The 24,343-nt window shown below is 43.2% G+C and overlaps 2 protein-coding genes and 2 pseudogenes across 2 annotated transcripts in view; 1 reads left to right on the top strand and 3 right to left on the bottom strand.

Moving 5' to 3' along the window:
• The first annotated feature begins 577 nt into the window (after positions 1-577).
• The window catches only part of TUBGCP3 (tubulin, gamma complex associated protein 3), a 151,896-nt gene continuing 128,130 nt past the window's right edge, over positions 578-24,343 (top strand). Inside the window, 1 exon segment of the mRNA XM_006851544.1 lies at positions 578-653. Coding sequence (XP_006851607.1) covers positions 578-653 — 76 coding nt within the window.
• Positions 3,297-3,793, bottom strand: LOC102810818 (60S ribosomal protein L12-like). The gene is made up of 2 exons (XM_006851517.1): positions 3,689-3,793; positions 3,297-3,590 (listed from the first exon to the last, which is right to left on the bottom strand). The coding sequence occupies exons 1-2, from the start codon at positions 3,791-3,793 to the stop codon at positions 3,297-3,299; spliced, it is 399 nt and encodes a 132-aa protein (XP_006851580.1).
• LOC102819219 lies at positions 4,943-7,329 on the bottom strand (annotated as a pseudogene).
• LOC102818853 lies at positions 9,625-16,806 on the bottom strand (annotated as a pseudogene).

Below are 24,343 nucleotides of genomic sequence, written 5' to 3'. Positions count from 1 at the left end.
GCGACCCTGTATAGGGTTTCCGAAGAGCAGCTGCTGAGCTTGAACCACCGACCTTGCAGTTAAAACGGCTTTGCAGACTGACGCATTAACCCACAGCGCCACACCAAGACTCCTCCAGGAGCAGTAGGTGGGAGCAATTTATTCAGCGGAACTTTTCTGGCCTGCACGGTAGTGGTGGGGGGAAACGTCTGGTGAAGGGAGAGGGGAACTTTTAAGCCGTTGCAACTAGAAATAACGAAGGGGGTGGGAAGAAGAAAGGCATTGTGGGGGTTGGCCCGCAATTTCGGCGGGTTCTGTTAAAATGGCGCCGTTTTCACCCGCGGTCTCTGTTGCTTAGCCTGTCAGGGAAGGACGCGGAGGACCCGAGTGCGCCACGCTGACAGTGGGCTGCTGGCTGCAGCCGGTAGGCGGGTCTCTGTGCGCAGCGGCGGCAGGATCACGGCGGAGCCCCAGGAGCGCCCTCAGGCTTGGGGAAGGCGGGCTAGCGCTAGCGGGTCACTAGTGGGGACTGCCCACCTGGGCCAGCCCGCCTCCCTCCCGTTCCCTGGCCACTTCCATCTGCAGTGCCGGGGCGAGGATGGCGGCCCCGGACCAGAAATCGCCGAACGTTCTGCTGCAGAACCTATGCTGCCGAATCCTGGGCAAGAACGAAGGTAACGGCGCCCGGGCGGCGGGCCTCGGTGGAGCGTCCTGGCAACCGCTCCCTACTGACTTGGCTCCGACGTTCCTGGAGCTTGGCGGGCTGCGGCGAGAGGATGCGGGTCCAGCTGGGGCTGCGGGCCTGCCGCCCTCCCAGCCCCGGGGCCAGCGGGAGTGGGGGGCTGCGGAGAGCGGCCGAGGGCCGGCCGGGGCGGGCGGAGCAGGGTGCTGATGGACCGAGTGAGGGCCTGGAGAGCCGGCTGAGTCACAGCTCCGCCGGGGGATGACTGTCAAGCTGCGTATTTGTCCTCCGTCTAATGTCATAGGCCGAGTGGGGGCGCCTGTGAGTTTATTTGGGTTTGTTCTGAGTGGTGGGAAGCAGCGGGAGCTGTTTCCCGGTGACACTCGGGAGCCGCGCCGCCCCTGACGTCTCTCGGATCTAAACGCCACCAGCGCTAAGCTGGGATGGCTTGGATAGTAGCAGCGTGTACCCGTTCCTGTAGAAAAGGGTTACAGCTGTTGATGGTCATTACCTTTGCATTTTATTTTTTTCATTTGTTTATTTGTAACACCCAGACAGGGTTTTTGAACAAAATACTGATTTTATTTAAATAAAATTTACATAAAAGATGCATAGTCAAGTTGTATGAAAGCCCACAATTCCCCTCTTTTCAAATAATTTTCATTTAACGTATATAGTTTTCATTTAACTATAATATATATCTTGGCATGGATTAAAATTCTACAATTATTCAAATAATAAAAATACTAAATTTTATTTATATTTTTAAGTATTAAAAAAATAGAATTAAAGTTCAATGAAAGTGATTTCCCATTTTCCTACTCTTTTCATCTGTTAATCTACTCAGAGTTTACGTTGAAGCAACCCTCTACTGACTGCTATAAATGTGAGTGGTTTACAGAATGCTCTGATTAACATCTGTTGAGGATAGAGTTCAGAATTATTACTCGCCCCCTCATGATAAAATATTAAGAGGCAAAAGTAGTCCTTTTAAAAAGCATCAAAAATTAAAGTAGATTAACACTTTTAAAAGACAAGCTAGATCTTCAAACTAAAGGAAATTAATAATCATCTTGCATTTCTAACCCAGATTAACTTCCAATAACCTCAACTGGCTAGACCTGTGCTGTCCAATATGATGGTCATTGTTGTGCCCGTTTTCGTGTCCCCCACGAAAAACTCTCTTGCATATGCAGTCAGCAGAAGCATTTATAGATCTCTACACAGCATGCGGTAGGTCAACCATCCGAGCAGATGGAGACCCCATAAGCAGGCACGCAGGCCTTTTTATAGGCAGTGGGGGGCGGGGAGGAGTATCCTTCAAGCTGATTGGCTCTTATGTAATCGAGGTTGCTCTGATTGGCTCTTATCTAGGGGTGGTTGCTGACGTCAGAGGTTTTGACAGTTACGGTGGATTCTAATAATTACTGGTAGATTCTAACGGTTAGTGGTGGTTAGGTTGGATTTGGGTATGGGGAAGGAATTTCTTTAGGGAGACTGACTTTTAAAAGGGAATTTTTCTAGTTGAGGTCTTTTGGGTTCTTCAATTCCCCCTTGAGTAAGTGCCTTCTGGGCTGAATCATTGGCCCAGGTTCTGTTGGTTCCAGGATTGGCATAGAAGCAGGACTTTCTAAGTGCGGCTCTGCTGGTGGGTGCAATGGTAGGACACCAAGCGGCCTCACAGGGTCAGGCAGCTGAAAGAACACTCGAGGCAGGTGGGAGACGGCAAATATCTCCTGCCCTTCGCAAGTCTCTGGTCTCAGAGCTCTCACGTTATCTCCCTCATATGGAAAGCTCCACATGACAAATACGCTACTACAGAACAAAGCAGGCGTCTTGTTGAACATGACATCATTCTCTATAGTGACACGCAGAGCAGTGACTTAGTGTATTACAGTTTTCAGCAGAACCACTGAGTCCGCTCCCCATTGGGAGGAGAGGGTCCCTGATAATGTCGCTTTCAGGCTTGCACCCCCTTCTGACCCAACACTCCATCCCTTGAGGGATTGTCATCTTACAATCTACACGGTTACATGGGTCTTCCGGTTGGTCCCTTGGTGAGTAGGGTGGAGCATTGTACCCATCATCTATAGTAACAATACAAGCTTACATCTCATTCCAAGGACTCCACAGACTCCTCCAGTAGTGACAACAGCAGCACACGGCCCGTGGGTCAGGGAAGCCCAGGCCACATGGACCAAGAGGGTTACCCAGTCTCCACCAGTCTCTAGGGTTAAGTTAGTTAAGGTCTCTTTAAGTGTCCGATTCATCCTTTATACCTGACCAGAGCTTTGGGGATGATATGCACAATGTAATTTCCAATTTGTCCCCAAAGTCTGTACTACTTTTTGGGTTACCTGAGAGATGAAAGCAGGCCCGTTATCTGACCCTAAGAGGATCGAATTGTCTGTATCTCGGAACAGTTTCTTCAAGCAGCTTTTTTACTACTACAGCGGCAGTTTCTCGGGAAGGCTTTGACCCAGCCTGAGAAGGTATCTTACGAATAATACGAGAAGGTATTTATATCCATACATACCAGGTTTAATTTGGGTAAAGTCACTTTCCAAATAAGTTCTGGGCCTATTACCTCTCTCTTGGCACCCAGGGTTATTATGTTGGCTTTTCTTTGCAATTCTTAACTAGATGGGCTTTCCACAGCACCACTATTGATTTCATCTATGATGTCATGAGGGTGTCGGCCATCATCGTTGCAGCCCACTGACTGGGCAGTCTCCAGGATCTCTTTAATAGTCCCAGAGAGTTCTCTGGCCAAAGACTGGTGTCGCATCTGACAGGCAATGCTGATGATCTCATCTAAACTGATATTTCCACTGTGCTTAATATTTTTCTGCTTCTTTCTGTCTCTGGGTGGTTCCTTGAGAACTTTGATGATCAGGTCAGAAGCAGAAGGCACCACCTCAATCTGGGCCTGTCTGTTCTGAATGGTCAGTTTAACGGTAATCCTTAACCCCTTCCAGTCACCAGTTGCCTTGGCAGTGTCATCACCAACCTTTTTTGGAGACAAACCCAGGGGGCCGATCTTGGGGCCAGAGCGGACGTTGCCCCTACTTTCCCTCCGGTGCATCTTAGGTACACGACTTTGAGCTTGTTGTGGTCGAACTTCGGAGGCATGGGGGAGGCGGCTGGTGTCGGATGAACCCAGATGCAGGACAACTTAAGAAAAGTTGCACCTGCACCTCCTACAAGCCGAAAGCTGAAAGACCGGAAACTGTGCCCACCTCGCCGGATGTCAGGTGCAGACTGGTTCATGAAGGCCAAACTGACAGCTGACCGGTTGTTTTCAGCTTCAGGGTACATGCTGGGTTGAGGGCGCTCGTTGCTGTGAATTATGTTCTTGGAGGATTGAGCAATAGAGCATGATAATGGACCACTCAGGCGTTGGACATCCATCTGTCTGGAGGGGACTGTAGCACTTTTTCAATAGCATGTGGGGTTATGATTTTAAGAGTCTGACCTAGAGTCAGTTTATCAGCATTTTTCACCAATAATGCAGTAGCTGCTATAATTCTGAGGCAAGGGGGCCACCCTGCTGCAACTGGATCTAATTTCTTCTACAAGTATGCCACTGCACGCTTCCAGGGGCCTAGAGTTTGGGCAAGCACACCTTTTGCAACTCCTTTCCGTTCATCTACAAACAAGATGGAACGGTTTAGTTACTGGCAGTGCCAAAGCGGGTGAACTGAGTAAGGCTTATTTGAGCATCTTAAGTGATTCTTCCATAGAATCATTCCAGATTAAAGGAAGTTTTTCCTCCTCGGGTTGCTTCTAAAGAGGGCGGGCTATGCTAGCAAAGTTTGGGATCCATAACTGACAGAATCCGGCAGACCCTAAAAAAATTCTCTTATTTCTCGGCGATTTGAAGGCCGGAGGGATTTTTAGGATAGTTTCTTTTCTGGCGGCTGACAGCCATCTCTTTCCCCCCTTGAGTACGTACCCAAGATATGTCACTTCTTGTTGGCAAAGCTGGGCTTTCTTAGCAGACACTCGGTAACCAAGCTTTGCTAATGACTTCAGAAGGTCTTCTGTGGCCTCTTAGCACTCGCTCAGGGTGTCGAAGGCTATAAGCAGGTCATCTACATATTGCAAGAGGCTGATGTGGGGTTGAGCTCTACGGTACTCACTCAGGTTTTCATGCAGGGCTTCCTTGTGGGAGTCTGGTCCGTGTCAGTTGCCCGTGGTATCCATTTTCTGGGTCTGTCCATTCAAAAGCAAAGAGTGATTGGCTTGCTTTGGCTAAGGGTAAGCTAAAGAAGGCATCTTTTAAAAGTCTGAAAGGTTATTTATGTGAGAAACAAAGCTGTTGTAAAGCCAGGTATTATAGTCTTCTGAGGGAACTCGGAAAATGTAACAGGCAAATCTTTATTACATTCTTGTTTTCCTTTCTCAGAAGCAAGGGTTTCTAGTTTTGTGGTCTTCAAAGGTAATTTAAACATTCCTTCTGGAGGCATTGGATTATTCCTATCTCCCACCGAGTGCTGGTATTGAGTGAAGAAGTTGATCTTTGCTGAACTTTGTAAAAGTTTGGGTTCTGTACGTGCTAAGCTGACATTAGGCATGCAGGATTCTTCCAATGTCTCCATACTGTGTAATTTGTCCTCTACTGACTTTCTTAAATGTTTTGTAGGTACCAGCTTCATATTTTCACTTTCTTCAAGAATTTCATTTGTAGAGAGGAGTGCTTCTTCCTTTTTGCTTGCCATGTCTCTGTCACCAAGTAGCCCTAACAGCTCATTAATATTAGCATTAATTTGGGTAGTACCATTGTATAGTTCTTTAATGAACCTTCCATCTGGATCTTTTGCTACAACCAATGCCTTTAATGGGTTATCTAAAACAGTCTCCTGAAACCAAATGGTGACTTCTTTTGGTATGTGATCAGGAATAGCAGATAATGCACACTTAATGGCTTGCATAGGCAAAAGTAAAACATCAGATGCATCATTGGGTGTGGGCAGCAGATCCTCATTTGCTACTTACAGAAACATTCCCAAAATCGACAAAGGAAATTTTACTTGGTTCTTTTTCCATTACTATCCCCCTGTACCAGTTTCCATCAGTATATTTTGCAAGGTACAGATTTCCCCAGATCAAGGGAAATGTTTTTGAATTCAGCAAAACTTGACTGAATTGTGTAACATGACATGACAACTGCTCTAATATGTTCACGTTTCTTGCCAGTTGACAATAAAATGTCCGTGGGTCCTCAACATGTGTTACATACACTGATTCCTCACTCCCAATTTTCACATCATGTGTAGAATAATAGTATGAATGTAGCTGAACAGACGGTTGCAGATGCTTCTGAAGTTTTACAGGTCTTGCAAGTCCCTTTTTTTACCAAAGTATGGCATGCACTCTGAAAGGTGTTAGCAAGTCCACGATATGGAACAGTTCTTCATCATGTATGGATGCCATAGCAAATACCATGCATTTTAACTCTAGATTCCCTTCCCATACATTATCTATAAACTCACTAAAAGCTTCTATTGCCTTTTCATCCCAAACAAAGGGATTCTGACCAGTTGGTTGAATTAAATTGTAAAGACTGCACCTAAAAACCTGAACCTTAACGTTAAGAAACTCTTCACTAATTGAATAGATATTCTTCACAGATAACATATCTCTGTCTCTGTAATCTACAGATATGACTTTGACATGCTCTGCAGATTCTGCTCCGCTAATCAGAGCCCTGGACCATTTTCCATTAACTGTTCGTTTTGCCAAACAAACTGGGGTGGTTCCCTGATAAGGGGTAGCTGTATTTTTGCAATAGTCTTGAATATTGCCCATCAGAGTTCTAAGCACTTGTATGTTCCTAGTCAGCTGGCACCAGAAATAGCCAGGATTTTCAACATAAGACACTTTGACTTCTACTGTACTTCCAACTTCTAGCTCACTTTTACAAGAGCCTGACTTAATTTTTAAGAACTTCTGTGAGAGTGAAGTATAAACAGATGCTCTTTTTTTTCTTTGTCCTGCAAAACAAGTCTAGTTCTAACAACTGCGGTGCTAGTCATCACTTCTGTAGTTGTATCATCTGTCTTTGCTTTCTGGTCTATGTCTACCTTCTTGATAGGAGATACTTTGCTAGTCTCTGTAGTAAAATGGTTGGAAACATGCCCCAGGGAATGGACACTTACTGGGATGCTGTTCTTGGTTTCAAATTCCTGATGCTTAGCGTGTCCAGTTTGAGCAATTACCTTACTGATGTTTCCTTCCCCTGTCTTGGATTCATCAAGAATCTCAATAACATATTGATGAGCCTGCCTATCAAGGGCATGGATAACTAGTTCTTTGTGGAACATAAGTCTTTTTTTTTTTTTCAAAAAAAAAAAAAAAAATGGAAATGGCCTCCTGGCTCCAACTTTTCCCCAAAGGCCAAATATCAGCAAGAGTGCATTTCAGAGCCAGTATTGGTAATCACCTAAACTAAGGAAGCAACATCCTGACTCACACCAGTCTACATTTTCTGAATTTCCTCGGTCAACCATGAACACATCTACATTTTTGTCATCTAACCGGGTGACTATGGCCTGATAATAGCCATTTTCTTTCCACTTGACACAGCAAAGGTCATCGGGTTCAGGTTTCAAAACTACACCATCCAGCTTTGTGGCGGAGAAATAGAAACTGCACATTCTCCTCATCTATTCCCTGTTTCTGAAGGAATTTGTCAGCCAAGCAACATGACTGTACATCAAATACATAGTTAAGATTAATTCCATCTTCTCCATATAGCATGACATAATACACAGACCATGGGGAAAACATAGGGTTGAGGTCGGGTAACGGACAGTGGTATTCACTCAGGCGCCTTCCTGGCCACGCCCCTCACGGGGTGTTTCAACTCTCTCTTGGCTAAGGTGTAGCCGTATAAATCCCAGCCCTGGTCACCGCTAACAAAGCGATGAATCACCGTTATGCCGTATGAGAGATTCGTGGAACCGCAGGTGGAGGCCCAATCAGACTCCGTAGCTGATGCCGTGGAGCCGCACAGACCGGACACAGGCTGTGTTCAGTTACACTCTGACCACAATCATCCAATCATTCACTCGACAGACAGTAAAGACAGTAACGAGACGAGCTGGCTTTGACAAAACTTGAGTAGCCAGGATCCATAAGGATCGCAACAGCGGTGTATCCTCTATGAGGCTCCGCTTATAGGAGCAACCTGCTTCATTCCTTTCTGGCTAACGAGGAACAGGGGAACCGCGGGATGTCTCCCCGATTCCCTGGGCGGAGTGCGTTCACTAGCACATCTGCCTGGACCACCGGGCCTATGCAGGTTTGATTCGAATCACAGAAACAGAAATAAAAAGACCAAGACCCACAAAAAAAAAAAAAAAAAAAAAAAAAAACCGGCCGGGAGATCAAACGCTTGACGCAAGGAGAGGATTCGGGGGACGATCCCGGATGAGCCCCCAGATGTTGTGCCTGTTTTCGTGTCCCCCACGAAAAACTCTCTTGCGTATGCAATCAGCAGAAGCGTTTATTGACCTCTACACAGCATGCGGTGGGTCAACCATCCAAGCAGATGGAGACCCCGGAAGCAGGTGCGCAGGCCTTTTTATAGGCAATGTGGTGGTGGTGGGGGTAATCCTTCAAGCTGATTGGCTCTTATCTAAGGGAGGTTGCTCTGACAGTTAGGGTGGATTCTAGCGGTTACTGGTAGATTCTAACGGTTAGTGGTGGTTAGGGTGGATCTGGGTATGGGGAAGGAATTGTTTTAGGGAGACTGACTCTTTTAAAAGGGAATTTTTCTAGTTGGGGTCTTTTGGGTTCTTCAGTCATATAAGTTTAAATGAAATAAAATTGAATGTTTAGCTCGTCAGTGCTCAAGAACCACATGTGTGTGGTGATTACTGTATTGGGCAGTGTCTACATAGGATATTTCCATCGTTAAAGAAAATTCTAGGCCACATAGGAGTCAAATCAATTATAAATATATGTGAATATGCACATATTTTTCTTCCTTGCTGACAAAATGCTACTTGCTGAAACAGTCACAATCATTTGTTTCATCTCTAAATAATGGCCTAAAAATAGATTATTTGTACAATTCTTTAAATTTACATGTTGTGATGTAAGAGTCAAAAGGCCTATAAGAAGTCCTGTCTTTCCAACATTAATAGATTCTCATGGGTTCCCTCTGGGCTGCACCATTTTGGTCATGGGCTGAGTGCTCCCATAATATACACACAAAAAAGTTGTTAGGGAGTCTTCATCACTACGTGGCCACACTGGGGTGAAATCAGGAGGAGGGGTCCTGGGGTGCACTGCCCCTGTTCTTTGGTTTGAAGTGGGTCCCAGGTTCCACTCAGAGCAGTTTGGCCAACTGCATGGGCCATTCAAGGTAGCCAGCCATTCCCATACTTCTGGACAATGCTCAGCTGAGCATCTCATGCCCAGTGCATGAGCAGACTTTCCAAAACTTCCTACTACTTTCAAGGCCCAGCTTATACCTTAAGTTTCTCCTAAGGCCTTCAAGAGAAGCTCCTACTTGCCAAAAAAGAATTTTAAATGATAGAAATAGGGTTTGTATAAACCCTTAAAATAAACTCTCATCTGACTAGTTCAATATAAATACTCTTTTGCAACAGCTTTATATTCTGGTTTTGTAAAAAATACAGTCAACTTCAGAATTTGGTAATTTTTAAATATAATGTATTTTCTAAAATATTAAATGTACACTTCTTGGAAAGAACTGTGTTCAAATGAACCTGCAGTTATCAACATATATACCCATTTACCAGTTCTCCAGTCCAAGGAAAAAGGTATTCATATATTTGAAATTTGAAATATCACTTGCCTAACAGTGATGACTGTCACTACTAGACTTTATCCGTAAGCATAAGTTATTATTTCTGTAAGACAGGACCCATAACACACAGTTTTGTAATGCCACAAGATACCATGATTTCGTAGTGTTTCAATGGTTGATATCAAAGTTGAAGGCTAAAAGAGACTTTCGTGGTACAGCTGGGAACATTTTCTCTTTCCTTAAGATTTTCAGTATAGGCTTTCATAAATTCTTTATCAAAATGCTGGCGGTCCTGCTCACTTCCCATCACCTCATCACCATCATGGCACTGGCTGTTCTCAATAGGATTGTTCATAAGACTCACAAATTTGAGAGGTGTGGATGCATCACAAAGGGCAGTTGGGAGCTCCACCAAATGGTCCCCGCAAGGAGAGCTTCCTCCGGTTCGGCAAGACATAAGGAAGTTAGGTCAGCTTGTTCTTATACAAGAGGAAGGTTTGCAATTCTTCCAGCCTGTCTATATTTTGTAGCAGGTCATTCAGGTTATTGCTGCTGATATCCAACCACAGGACGCAGATCGGGACACTGGAAAACGTGTTCGCTGAAATGTATATGAATATAATTTGCTTCAAAATACTTAATTCAAAAGGAAGCTCAGTTAATTCTAGATTTCCAGAAAAATCCAGTTTTTGCAGATTTTCACAGTTTCCTGGTTCTGGAGGAATCTTTTTGAGAAGGTTGAAACTCACAATGAGTTCTTTCAGGTTCTTTAAACAACCAATTTCTGCTGGAAGACATGTGATTTGGTTTTTTGGCAGATCCAGAATTTTCATCGCTTTAAACGGCTTGGTATAGGTAGGAATGATCTGAATCAGGCTATTTATGTGCCATTCTTTCAGGTGGGTTTGCTCCTTCAAGGAATCTGGATGCTCCTTCCACTGCTTACCTGAGAGTTCAAACACGAAGGGGTTACTCTTCCTGTCTCTCTGCCTGGAGAGAGAATTCCTCTCAATGTTTTCCAGACACCTCACGCCGGTGTCTACAAAACCTTTCTTGCAGTACTCCTCATTTTATTTGTTTTAATTTTCAAGGGTTGGATTTTATATATACCTACTCCTGGTGTGGTGCTTGGGCTAATGTGTCAGACTGCAAAGCTGTTTGAACTGCAAGGTCGGTGGTTCAAGCTCACCAAGCTGCTCCTTGGAAACCCTATTACAGGGTCGCTATGGGTTGGAACTGACTTGACAGCATTTAAAAACAACAATCCAGGAAAGTTTGTACGGGACATATTGCTATTAAGAAGCAAAATAAAAAACCAGTTCTATGCATCATAAGGGAATTTTCTGAGTAATTGAAGTAACTGGGTTACTTAGTCCTTAAACACTGTTGTTGTTAAGTGCCGTTGAGTCAGTTCTGACCCATAGTGACCCTGTACAGGGTTTCTGAGGAGCAGCTGGTGAGTTTGAACTGCCAACCTTACAGTTCAAACAGCTTTGCAGTAGGTTTATGTAAAAGCCGACCTTTCGGTTGAAACCAATGTTGCAGTCCAGCCCATTGAGCCCACAGGGCAACACCTGGACTCCCCTTAAACACTTGTTGTTGTTCGGTGCCATGGAGTCGGTACCGACTCATAGCGACCACAGAACTCACTGCCCAACAGAACGAAACACTGCCCAGTCCTGGGCCAACCTCACAATTGCTGCCACATTTGAGCCCATTGATGCTGCCACTGTGCCAATCCATCTCACTGGGGGTCTTCCTTAAACACTAGGTGTGGATAAGATTTTGTGCAAAATTTGATGAAAGATTTAAAAAATACATTTAATAAATTGTTGAGGCTTCATTTTGACCTTTTTTTCCCCCCAGTTGTGAATTGAGAAGGTTTACAGACAAGATAGTTGGTTTTACATTCAGCAAATCACACACAGTTTTGACCTGCCTTTCAGAACACATGGGAATTACTGTATCCAGTTTACTTGATGTTCTATAGTAGCCTTAGGAGCAAAAGGTGAATTTTTGGGTCGCTAACCCTGTACAGGGTTGGTATGAGTCGGAACCGACTTCATGACACACAACAACAACAACATACCTCTGGTAGCGTAGTGGTTACGAATTGGGCTGCTAACCTCAAGGTCAGCAGTTTGAAACTAACAGCCGTTCCACAGGAGAAAGATGAGGCTTTCTGTTTCCGTAAAGATTTACGACCTTGGAAATCCTGTACAGGGTCACTATGAGTCAGAACTGACTCCATAGCACACAACAACAACAATAACAATCATGGGAAAAAGAACTGAACTTTGGGTTATGACGTACCCACGTTAGCATCCCTGTTTCATTATACCACTACTTCTTACATTTTTTTCCCTCTAGAGCTAAACCACACATATATTCTGATTGAATCCCCCCACCCCCCACCCCATAAAAACCCAGCTCATAGTAACCATGTTACAGAGGAGAGCTGTTCCATAGATCTTTCTTGGTTGTTATCTTACCAGAAGCATGTCTCCAGGACTTTCTTCTTTGGAATCGCTGGGTGGGTTCAAACCATCAACCTTTAGACTTGTAGTCAAGTACAAACCATTTGTGCCCCCTAAAGACTTTTGTCCTCCCCCACCATAGTCTCCTTAACTTAAAAATTTTTGTGCTTTATTGGGGTAAAATGTATAGAACAAATAATTTGTCATTTTAACCATTTTTAAGTCTACAGGGTAAAGGCATTCATTGTATTCACAATGTCCCTCAACCACCACCATTGTTAGTTTCTGAAACGTGATCACCTGAACCAGACGCTCTGTCCCATATAGCATTCATTCCCTGTGGCCTCACCTCACTCCCTGTCAAGACCTTCTAGCCACCTCAACCCCTGAGAAACCACTAATCTGCTTTTAATCTCTATGCCTTTGTCTAGTGTAGAGATTTCATTCAAGTGGAATCATGTAACTGGATTTAGAAGGTCATTCAGTTTTTGGAGTATTTCTCAACTTCAAAATATTTTTAAAATATGAGGCTCTATGTAATTGAGAAAAAAATGTCATTCCTTCCAGGAGATTGAAATAGTTCTCCTCAGCAAAGCTCTCTTCTTATTATCTCCCCATTAAAGAGTAACTAGACTCTTAGTGAGGTCCTGAGCGGAGTCTCTCTGGATCAGATATACCAGGAACTTCACTGGAAAGAATGGTGTTTAGTCTCGTAAATATGTGCTGGATAGTTATGATTGCCCAACAGCTTTGATATTCATAATTCCAAATTGTGCTGAAAAGAATTTATAATTGCTTAATAGTCTGCCATGTTCTACCTTAACACAGGAGCAATGTTATTGCTGCATTTATAATGCTTGCAATTTTAACAAAATTTCTTTTCCATGGTTTAAAATACCAACAAGTTGGTTCCGACTCATAGTGACCCTGTATAGGGCTTTCTAGGAGTGACTGGTGAGTTTAAACTGCTGATGTTGCGGTTCAAACTGACCTGTGGTCATGTGCTTGTTTTACAGTGTTGTTGGTTAAGTGCCTTCAAGTCGGTATCAACTCAGCAACTCTGAATAGGGTTTCCAAGGAGTTGCTGGTGAGCTTGAACTGCCCACCTTGTGGTTAAAACGACTTTGCAGTCCAGTGTTTTAATCCACAGTGCCACATCTTATAACTGGATCTATTGGTTCTTTTGGCAGCCCATGGCACTTTGAATATTCTCCTCCAACACCATAACTCAAAAGCATCAATTCTTCTAAGGTCTTCCTTATTCACTGTCCAGCTTTCGCATGCATATGAGGTTATTGAGAATACCATGGCTTGGGTCAGGCGCACCTCAGTCCTCAAGCTGACATCTTTGCTCTTCAACACTTTACAAAGGTCTTGTGCAGCAGATATGCCTAATGCAGTACGTCATTTCATTTCTTGACTGCTGCTTCCATGAGTGTTGATGGTTGATTCAAGAAGAATGAAGTCCTTGGCAACTTCAATCTTTTCTCCAGTGATAAGAATGTTGTTTATTGGTCCAGGGGTGAGGATTTTTGTTTTCTTTACATTGAGATGTAATCCATACCGAAGGCTGTGATCTTTGATTTTCATCAAATGTTTTAAGTTCTCTTCACTTTCATCAAGCAATTGTTGTTGTTGTTGTTGTCAGGTGCCATCGAGTCGGAACCGACTCATAGCGACTCCATGCACAGCAGAACGAAACAATGTTCGATCCTGGGCCAACCTCACCACCGCTGCCACCCCCGAGTCCATCAATGATGCCACCTGGCCGATCCATCTCGTTGGAGGTCTTCCTCTTTTTCTCTGACCCTCCACCCTACCCAGCATGACATCCCTCTCCAACGATTGTTTCCTCCGGACTACATGTCCAAAGTAGGAGAGACGAAGCTTAGCCATCCTGGCCTCCAAGGAGCACTCTGGCTGCACTTCTTCCAAAACAGATCTATTGGTTCTTTTGGCAGTCCATGGCACCCTCAGTATTCTCCTCCAACACCACAACTCAAAGGCATCAATTCTTCTACGATCCTCTTTATTCACTGTCCAGCTTTCGCATCCATATAAGTTCATCAAGCAATAGCTGAACTTAAAAATGTACAAAAATAAACACAGTTCAAGTGAATGAAATTCAACAGCTGTGTGCTGTGTAAGGATTAACAATACTGTAAAAGCATTTATATTGAAAAGCATATCTAATCCAAATTTCCTTTACTTGGCGATTACCTTATAGTTAATGTGAAGGTAGGTTATATTATCAATTCATTTCACGTCAGGACAGTAAAAGAAAATTACAGAAGTTATGAAAAGACTTGCCTCGAAGAGAACTGAAACACTCCAATATCAAGCACATTGTTTCCAGTGATGGAAATGACTAACCAAAGAATATTAAATAAAGTGCACTCCAGGAAAGGGAAAGAATATTTGTATGATGCCCCACCCAGTTATAAGATGTGGCACTGTGGGTTAAAACACTGGACTGCAAAGTCGTTTTAACCACAAGGTGGGCAGTTCAAGCTCACCAGCAACTCCTTGGAAACCCTATTCAGAGTTGCTGAGTTGATACCGACTTGATGGCACTTACCAACAACACTGTAAAACAAGTACGCTAACTCTGAAATTAAGGCATAACAGACACTTGTTCCTTTTAATATAAATTTCAAATGAATCAGGTTTCCCAAGTAGATTAAAAAAAAATACTAGTTAGCTTCACTGACTCTTCAGTATCAATGCTCCTTGCTATTATAATGGTGCTTGGCACTTTTATCAAGTTGTGAGAACAAGTACTTCGTACTCTTTTCAGCTTATTAACCTGTGAATTTGCTTGGAAGAAGTGCAGCTAGAGTGCTCCTTGGAGGCCAAGATAACCGAACTTTGTCTCTCATACTTTGGACATATTGTCAGGAGGGACCAGTCGCTTTAGAAGGATCTCATATTTGGTAAGGCGGAGGGTCAGAGAAAAAGAGAAAGACCCCCAACGAGATGGATTGGCCAAGTGGCAGCATCGATGGACTCAAGCGTGGCAACAGTAGTGAGGTTAGCCCAGGATTGGGCAGTGTTTCGTTCTGCTGTGCATAAAGTTGCTATGGGTCGGTACTGACTTGATGGCACCTAACAACAACAACAACAACAATTGGCACTGTGTGGGTTGAAGTGCTTGAATGCAAGGTCAGTTGGAACTGCAAGGCCTTGGAAACGCTATACAGGGTCACTGTGGTTCGGAACTCACTTGACAGTACTTAACTCCACCACCAGCATCGTTGACTTTTAGTCTACATAGCTAGCCCTTTTGAGCTACAAAGATTAACTGACTTTTGCTTAAAAACTTCTGGGCCCATCTCATAGTGTTGGGATTGAAGTAGTGGACCTCATCTGAACTTGACCCAATTTTGCATCCCACCGTAGTTACGTCTTCGTTTCTGCTAAGAGGTGCTTCCTAGAAAACAGGTCTTCAGTATGAAGGGCAAATTACAGATCTTGCTTAAAATAAAAAATATGAGTGATTTACTGAGTTTTGATGGCTGTGGTAAACATAACATATATTTAAAAGACATTTTCAAGTTAATAAAAATAGGATTTGTTGAGTACTTATTATATGTCAGAGACTGTGCTTACACTTTGAGATACATGTTTATAATTCTCAAAATAACCTGGGGAGGTTGGAATAATTATTGAGAACCTTATTTTAGAGCTGAGGAAACAGGCTTGGTGTGGTAAGTCATTTGTTTACTGTCACTTCAGTGAATTGTAGGGTCAAGATTGAAACCCAGATCTCCTTCCTATTCCAGAACTTAGTTCCTTAATTAGTTTCTGCTCATCATTGAGTAATTTATAGGCTATTTTTCTGTCTGCTGTAGCAGAGGCTGGAAAGTGGTGACCCTGCATGTGGATCCATCTCCATTTTGCATCATCAGGCCCTGTCCTGGTTGTCTTCTCCACCGTACCTTCCTCATCTTGTTTCTCGACTGTGTCCTCATCTTTCTTTTCCACTGTACCCTCATCTTGCTTCGGTTTTAAGTGTATTGTATATATCAGTGGCACAGTGTCTGACCTTCGGTACTTTGTCAGAAAGTTGATCTTTGAATTCATTGATGCCCAGTTTTTTGCACAAATGGCTTAATGTTAGATTATTAGGCAGAACGTTAGCAGTTCAAATCCACTCAGAGGCTCCTCAGAAACAGTCCTGGTGAACTCCTTCTAAAATGTAGCTATGAAAACCCAGCGGAGGAGTTCTGTTCGCACACATTGGGGCTCCCTGAGTTGGGATCGACAGTAACGAGCAGTAACAGGCCAGGGAATCTCAGTGCGTTCGTCAGGCTCCTGATAACTGCTCCCCGACACCGAAGATTAGGGTACTACATTTTTTTGTTAAAAAGGAAGAGATTGGGACCCATTTTGTCTGTTAGAGTTTTTAGCCTTGGATTAACCTGTAGCCTGTGACTTAGCATCTGAGATCGTTGATGGAAAAGACATGGAGTAAGTTACATTTAGGTGCTGCAACAATAGGTGGTACCAACCATTCTTCCCATCACCCTCTTGCTTCTCAGTTGGGCTCAAGAATCCATTCCATTGGCCACACAGGACTCAGACACCATACTCACAGTTATGGGGTTTACTAGGGAAGTGAACAGGTTATATTGTGGGGTCAGAAAGGCTCAGGGCTCATTTGTTGCAGTCATCTGTTGATAAATGCCCACAGGACGCCCCACTCCACTATAAGCCTCAGCCTGAAGGCGATCAGCTTCTATCTCTGGGAGTCAGCAAACCTAGCTCCCTATATGACTTAAATGCCTGGGTGCTCCCTTCCCAAAGTCACTCAGCTTTACTTGTTCCGTGGGCCGGGAATCCCAGTGCTCGGGGTCTTGGTTTTGCTGCACCTGCTCTTCTGCCATTCTTCCGCTGTCACCGCTTTCTGTGCTTGGATGGAGGAGGAGATACAGTCCACAGGGATCTTAGGGTCCAAAGGTCATGCTCCACGCTTGGCTCTTCTTTGATGGTAGTGCGGTCCCCCTCCTGCTTTTGAGAGTGGTCAGTTTTACCCAAGCTAGAGGTTCAGCTTTTTACAATTACAATTATAAAACTCTGCTGACATCCACAACTGAGTCATGTTATCCTATCAGTATCTTCTCCCACCTTCTTTTACCCAGACCCAGCTGAGCAGAAACGTTGTTTGGTGGGAGTTAAGACTATGGCTAGAAGAGGCATTGGAGAATTCTGTAGACCACAGGTGTCTAATGGCATTGCTTACTTTGAGGAACGATCTACACAGCAGCCCTGTGACTCTCAGTATTGTGGGGTTTGTCTGTTTTTTGGCTTTTCACATGACAGGTTCCTGTTCACAGGTCACTTCCTCAGGGAGCCCTCCCTAAACACCTGTTCTCAATTCACGAAGTCTTTACTGTTACTTGCTCTCAAAGCATCTTGCTTCTTTTCTTCATAGCTCTTATCACTAATTATCTTTTGTAGTTGTTTGCTTGCTTGTCTTCTCATTAATTGTTGCAAGTTAGAGAGTGCATCTGTTTTGTTGACTACTACTATACAAAGTAAACAATACCTGGAGAATGAAGGAAAAAGGTACATTTCTGAGGTACAGGACAAAGATTTCCAATCCTCAGTATCTCCTCAAATTCCACTTGTTCCTCAAGATCCTTATCTAATCCTATCAACAAGTCTCTCATGATGTCTGTTTACAGTTACTTGGGCTTGTCTTTCAAGACACTGATGACTATTAGAAAGTTTACAGCTCTGTAACTGTTTAATTAAAGACTCTATTTAACTTAGGAGCCCTGCTGTGATGCTGGAGGATAAACATTAGACTGCTAACCACGAAATTGGCAGTTCAAACCTACCAGCTGCTCTTTGGGAACCCAATTCAGGGTTGCTATGAGTTGGAATTGACTTTGTTGTTGTTGTTAAGTGCTGTCGAGTCGGTTCCGACCCATAGTGACCCTGTATAGAGTTTACGAGGAGCAGCTGGTGAGCTTCAACTGCTGACCTTGCAGTTCAAATGGCTTTGCAGTCTGGCGCTTCAACCCACAGTGCCACACCAGGACTCCTGGAACTGACTAGATGGTACTTAATAAGAGACTTTTGGAGTTCTGGTGACATTGTAGGATAAACGCTGGGTTGCTCGCCATAAGGTTGGTTGTTTATCATCAGCCGCTTCGGTGGATGAAGAGGAGGCTTTGCTGCTTAAAGATTTACAGCCTGGGGAACCCTACATGGAGTCGCTTTGAGTTAGTATTGACAGTGGGTTTGGGTTGGGTTTTGGTATGATGTGTCTAGCATATTAGTAGGTGCTTCAGAATGATTTGTTGACTTACTGATTGAGATTCGTTTACTTTTTACAAAGTGAACAATAGTTCTGAAATGTAAAACTCGATGTTTATAGCTGACGTTGTTTGATCTTTCCTATTTTAATCTCTGATGGTCGGTTTATCAAACAGAGTAAATACCATTGCTGTTTTCTTTACTAAAGAAAACCAATAAATTGATTTGGTTTAAGAAAGAACAGATGGATTTTCCAACTATTTTATAATTGGCAAGAAAGATGGTCTAGATATGTGATTAATACCCAGATAAGAATATGCAAATGCGACGAAAGAGGTGGGAATGAATTGATATTTACACTAAAAGTCTAAAGAAAATACAGACACAAAGGAAGAGGAGAGTATTCCTCCTTGGGGAATTTAAATCTTTGGTAGGAGGAAATTCACAAGATTATGAAACTTTAGGAGTGGGGATTATTTATATAATGTACTTGGACATATTGTAATTATTTTTATGGAATTTAGGATTGCATTGTTGTTATTGTTAAGTGCTGTCACGTTGGTTCTGACTCATACTGACCACTGTATAGCGTTCTGAGGAGCGGCTGGTGAGTTTGAACTGCTGACCTTTTGGTTAGAAGTCCAGTGCTTATTCAGTAGTGCCACACACCAGGACATATTGTAACATGTTGTTAAGTGTGGCAAGTTGGTTCTTACTTATACTGACCTATATAGGGTTTCTGAAGAGTGGGTGGTGAGCTTGAACTGCCAACCTTGTGGTTCAAACCATGTAACCTAAAAATAATTTTAATCAGAATAGTTAAACAAGCAATCCTCTTAAATGAGCAGTTTTATAAATGATGCTTTAAAAAGTGTAGTAGCTCAAAAAAGGGAACAAATCCCTACAGTGAGGATCATTCCCACCCCTTGGTACACAGGATTGACAGGGATGGGCAACTTAGACATTTGCTACCCAAAATGGGGGCACTACAAAGGCAAGAAGTGACTGGTTTACAAGCTTTCAACAGGGAGCCTAGATCCAGAGGACACGGGGGAAGGTATCTCCATTGAGTGGTTTGCAATCTCTTGGGATGGTGTTGATGAAAGGAGATGGGGATAGGACTCTTGTGACACAATATTGAACAATTGCTATCAGGACTGACTGTGAGGGTCAGAAATGTAAAGGTAGATGTTTTGTAACAAAAAGAGGAGAATGATTGATTTTGCAGTCCAAGAGTGGAGGGCCTTGGGACCATCAAGTGAGAAGACTGGAGCACAGGACCCTATCCAGAGAAGCAGCAATGCCATAGATGGAGGCAGAGACGATGACGTGGTGAGATGACGTGGCTGGTGACACTGGACTCAGGGAGGGAGAGGGGCTGTGTGCTGACGGCCAGGGGGCAGGCCTGTGGGGTGTACCCGTTGGTTGTTTGATGATGCATGGAGGAGATTGTAATCATTGCATTTAAATGAAATAACAATAGAATGAATGTAAAGCTGATGTTCTCCCATGTAAACTCACATAATTCATAAATAAAAACTAAAAAAAAATGTGTTTGTAGTATTACTATAGACTTACTATAGACTTACAAAACATGGAACTCCAACCTAACCCATTGCAGCTGAGATGATTCTGATTCCCAGTCACCCTGTGACCTAGGGTGGAGCAGCCCCAGGGTTCCCAAGGGGGAATCCTTGTGGAAGTCCACTGCCACGTCTTTCAACCATGGAGGGCCTGCTGGGTTTGAACCACTGACATTTTGGCTAGCAGTCAAGTGCTTAACCATTTGCACTATCAGGCCTCCTCAAACATTAGGCAAGTGTGGATAAATATAGGAAACAACAACAGATTCTCCCAATATTGTTGTTGTTGTTATGTGCCATGGAGTTGGTTCCGACTCATAGCGACCCCGTCCAGGGTTTCTGAGGCTGTAAATCTTTACTGGAGCAGAAAGCCTCATCTTTCTCCCGCGGAACAGCTGGTAGTTTGGAACTGCCGACCTTGCGGCTCGCAGCCCGATTCGTAACCACTACGTTACCAGAGCTCCTTATTATTACAGTACAAAAAGCATTTTGGAAAAGTTTTTTTATATGTATACATTTACCAAATATTTACTGTAGACTTACTATGTGATCAAGTGGGGATTACGATTGTGTGTGTGCGTTTATCTGCTTTCGATAGGGAGACATTTCTAAGGAGGTAACATTTGACGCAACAGTGAACAAATGAGTGTGGGAATGTATGAGCGAAGAGTGTGTTCAGCGCTCAGGTGGGAATGTACATGGTGTGTTCAAGCTCAAGAAAACCAAACATGGTTTTTTGTAGTGAAGTGTGTAGCAAGCAACACTGAGAGATCTGGTGGAGGTCTAGCCAGGGGCCAGATCCTGTAGGCCATGGCCATGAGTCTGGGTTTTATTGACTGGATGAGAGTGTTTGGACAGAGCATCCTGACCACTTTGTGAATCATCTCCTCTAAGGAGACAGAAAATAAGAGCAGCATGACAGTTGGGAGGCAATTCAAGAAGTTAATGGAAAAAAGTCATTCTCTTTTCACTACATTTTTTCCATGAACTTTTTGAAGCCCCTTATACTTAGGAAACTTATTGCCAGATAAGAATTTGATGCATTTGAGTTATGGTGTTGGAGGAGAATATTCAAAGTGCCATGGGCTGCCAAAAGAACCAATAGATGCGTGTTGGAACAAGTATAGCCAGAGTGTTTCTTGGAGGCCAGGATGGCCAGACTTCGTCTCTCATACTTCAGACATAATGTCAGGAAGGACTAGTCGCTGGAGAAGGATATCATGTTTGGGAAGGTGGAGGGTCAGAGGAAAAAAGGAAGACCCCAGTGAGATGGATTGTCAAAGTGGCAGCATCATTGGGCTCAAGTGTGACAACAATTGTGAGGTTAGCCCAGGACTGGGCAGTGTTTCCTTCTGTTGTGCATAGACTTGCTATGAGTCGGTACCAACTCGATGGTACCTAACAACAACATAAATTGAAACCTACTCGAGTGCGCTTAACAAAAACAGCATAGCCCTAGCTCAGCACCCATGGAACTAGCAGTCAGGAAATCAGACGACATGCTGCATTAGGCAGATCTGCAGTAAAAACCTCTTTAAAGTGTTCAAGAGCAAACAGATCAGTTTGAGAACTAAGGTGTGCTTCGCTCAAGCCATGGTTTTCTCAATATGCGTGTGACAGTTGGGCAGTGAATAAGGAAAACTATAGAAGATTTGATGCATTTGAGTTATAGTGTTGGAGAAGAATATTGAAAGTGCCGTGGACTGTCTGAAGAACAAACAAATCTGTGTTGGAAGAAGTGCATCCAGAATGTTCTTTACAAGCCAGAATGGTGAGACTTCGTTTCTCATATGCCAGACATGTCATCCTAAGGGACCAGTCCTTGGAGTTGGACATCATACTTGGTAAAGTGGAGGGTTCGTGAAAAGAGAGGAAGACCCCTAACTAGATGTATTGACGCAGTGGCAGCGATAATGGGCTCGAACACCACCACAATTGTGAGAATGGGGTAGGACCAGACAGTGCTTCAATCTGTTGTCCATAGGGTCGCCATGAGTTAGAACCTACTTGATGGCATCTAATGACAACAAAAGCCCTAGTTGAAATATTTGTTGTTGTTCTTGCTAAATGCTGTCGAGTTGGTTCCAACCTATAGCGACCCTGTATAGGGTTTCTAAAGAGCAGCTGGTGAGCTTGAGCCGCCGACCTTGAAGTTTAAAGTGACTTTGTAGTCTAGTGCAATAATCCAAACTGAAATATGTGAAACAAACAGATTGACAAACACAACAGAACACCAAGTTGAGGAGTTCACTACGAGGTTTTCTTTCTTTTCTATTTTTTTTTACATAGTAAAGTCAGTGATTGTACTGATTTTATTTTGCTAAGCCATATTATTTTCCTCACATCCAATGCAAATACATAAAACATAATATGAAGAAAAATATGTTCTCATTAATCATAATAAAAAGAGTCTGTTTAATCCTGCAGGCCTGGGCATATTTTACAATAGGGATCACTTAATGCTCACAGTGGATCATTACACCATTTTGATTCTGATCCACTGAAGAGAAACTCATCCATACTTGGTGACGGAATTAAACTCCATGGGAGCTGGGATAGACGGAACCTTTTTGTGGTATTCCAGGTTTTCTTTTGATTCTTGAGTTTCATATTCAAAGTGCTGCTTCTTAACCATTCATTTTGATAGTTGTTACCTGGTATTTTCAATAACCTCATATGCATGTGAAAGCTGGACAGTGAATAAGGAAGACTGTAGAAGAATTGATGCTTTTGAGTTATGGTGTTGGAGGAGAATATTGAAAATGCCATGGGCTGCCAAAAGAACCAATAGATCCGTTTTGGAAGAAGTGCAGCCAGAGTGCTCCTTGGAGGCCAAGATGGCCAAACTTCGTCTCTTGTAATTCGGACATATTGTCAGGAAGGACCAGTCTTTGGAGAAGGATATCATGTTTGGTAAGGTGGAGGGTCAGAGAAAAAGAGGACGACCCCTAACAAGATGGACTGGCCAAGTGGCAGCATCAATGGACTCAAGCGTGGCAACAGAAGTGAGGTTGGCCCAGGATCGGGCAGTGTTTCGTTCTGCTGTGCATAGAGTTGCTATGGATCAGTACCGACTCGATGGCACCTAACAACAACAACAACCTGTATTTCGCCAAAGTTTCTAGTTGTAATCCATGGGAGAGAGATGATAGAATGTGCTTACTCAGTCTTGACAGGAACTGAGAATATTTCTGTCTACTTTTTCCTGTCAAGGCAATTCTGTCTTCATCTTGCAAGGATCCTGCATAGTTTCTCTTTTACTGAGAATTTCCCTTGGATTCAAAATTTCCGGCTTTCTTTATGTTGTCCTTAAAATTTTCTTGCATTTTTAGGAATTTAGAGTATGTTATTGTTCGTAGGTGCTGCTTAGTCAACTTTGACTCATAGTGATCCTGTGCACAACAGAATGAAACACTGGCCAGTGCTGGGCCATCCTGACAATTGTTGTTACATTTGAGCTCATTGTTGTATCCAGTCTGTCAGTCAGTCAGCTTTGGAGGTCTTCATCTTTTTCACTGACCCTCTACTTTCCCCAGCATGATGTTCTTTTTCAGGGACTGATATTTTTTGATAGTTTGTCCAGAGAATGAGAGACAAAGTCTCTCCGTCGTGACTTTGAAGAAGCATTCTGGCTCTACTTCTTCCAAGACAGATTATGTTCTTTTGACAAACCTGATACTTCCTGTATTCTTTGCTATCCACATAATTCAAATGTGTTGACTCTTCTCTGGTTTTCCTTATTCAGTGTTGAACTTTCACATGCATATGACGTTAAATGAAAATACCAGGGCTTGGGGTCAGGTGCACCTTAGTTCTCAAGCTGACATCTTTGCACTCTCAAACACTTCAAAGAGGTCTTTTGCAACAGATTTGCCTAATGCAGTGTGTCCTTTGATTTCTTGACTATTGTTTCTGTGAGTGTTGATTGTGGATTCATTCAAAATAAAGTTGACAGTTTCAATCTATTCTCTATCATGATGTTATTTACTGATCCAGTTGTGAGGAGTTTTGTACTTTACATTGATACTCAGTCCTTACTGAAGGCTATAGTCTTTGATCTTCATGAGTAAGTATTTCAGGTACTTTTGGCATCCAGCAAGCAAGGTTTTACCATCTGCATATTGCAGGTTATCAGTGAGTCTTCTTCTAATTCTGATGACGTTTTCTTCATATAATCCAGTTTCGTGGATTATTTGCTCAGCGTACAGATTGAATACATATGGAGAAAAGATATCAAAATTGAAGCTGTTATTTCTCGGTATATCCTTCATCTCGGACTGTACACTCTGAAGGCAGTGTTACTTCTCGATATATCCTTCATCTTGGTCTGTACTCTCTGAAGGCAGTGTTATTTCTCGGTATATCCTTCATCTCGGTCTGTACACTCTGAAGGCAGTGTTATTTGTTGGTATATCCTTCATCTCGGTCTGTACACTCTGAAGGCAGTGTTACTTCTCGGTATATCCTTCATCTCGGTCTGTACACTCTGATTGTGTCTCTCTAACCCTTCCCTAAATACTCTGTGTTTTATGAGTTATACAATGTCAGAACAGTCATTTGACATCCTCCGGAGGCT

Source organism: Chrysochloris asiatica, unplaced genomic scaffold (assembly GCF_000296735.1).
Source record: "Chrysochloris asiatica unplaced genomic scaffold, ChrAsi1.0 scaffold00029, whole genome shotgun sequence".
Taxonomy (NCBI): Eukaryota; Metazoa; Chordata; class Mammalia; order Afrosoricida; family Chrysochloridae; genus Chrysochloris; species Chrysochloris asiatica.
Note: the sequence above shows the minus strand (reverse complement) of the source record. Positions and strands in the feature narration are given on the sequence as shown.

Bases quoted from the DNA above. Each gene is read 5' to 3' on its own strand.
- LOC102810818 (XM_006851517.1), bottom strand. From the start codon at position 3,793: ATGCCTCCGAAGTTCGACCACAACAAGCTCAAAGTCGTGTACCTAAGA. The intron at 3,591-3,688 runs GTTTGTCTCCAA...CAGAACAGACAG, and splicing joins CCCCAAGATCGGCCCCCTGG to GCCCAGATTGAGGTGGTGCC.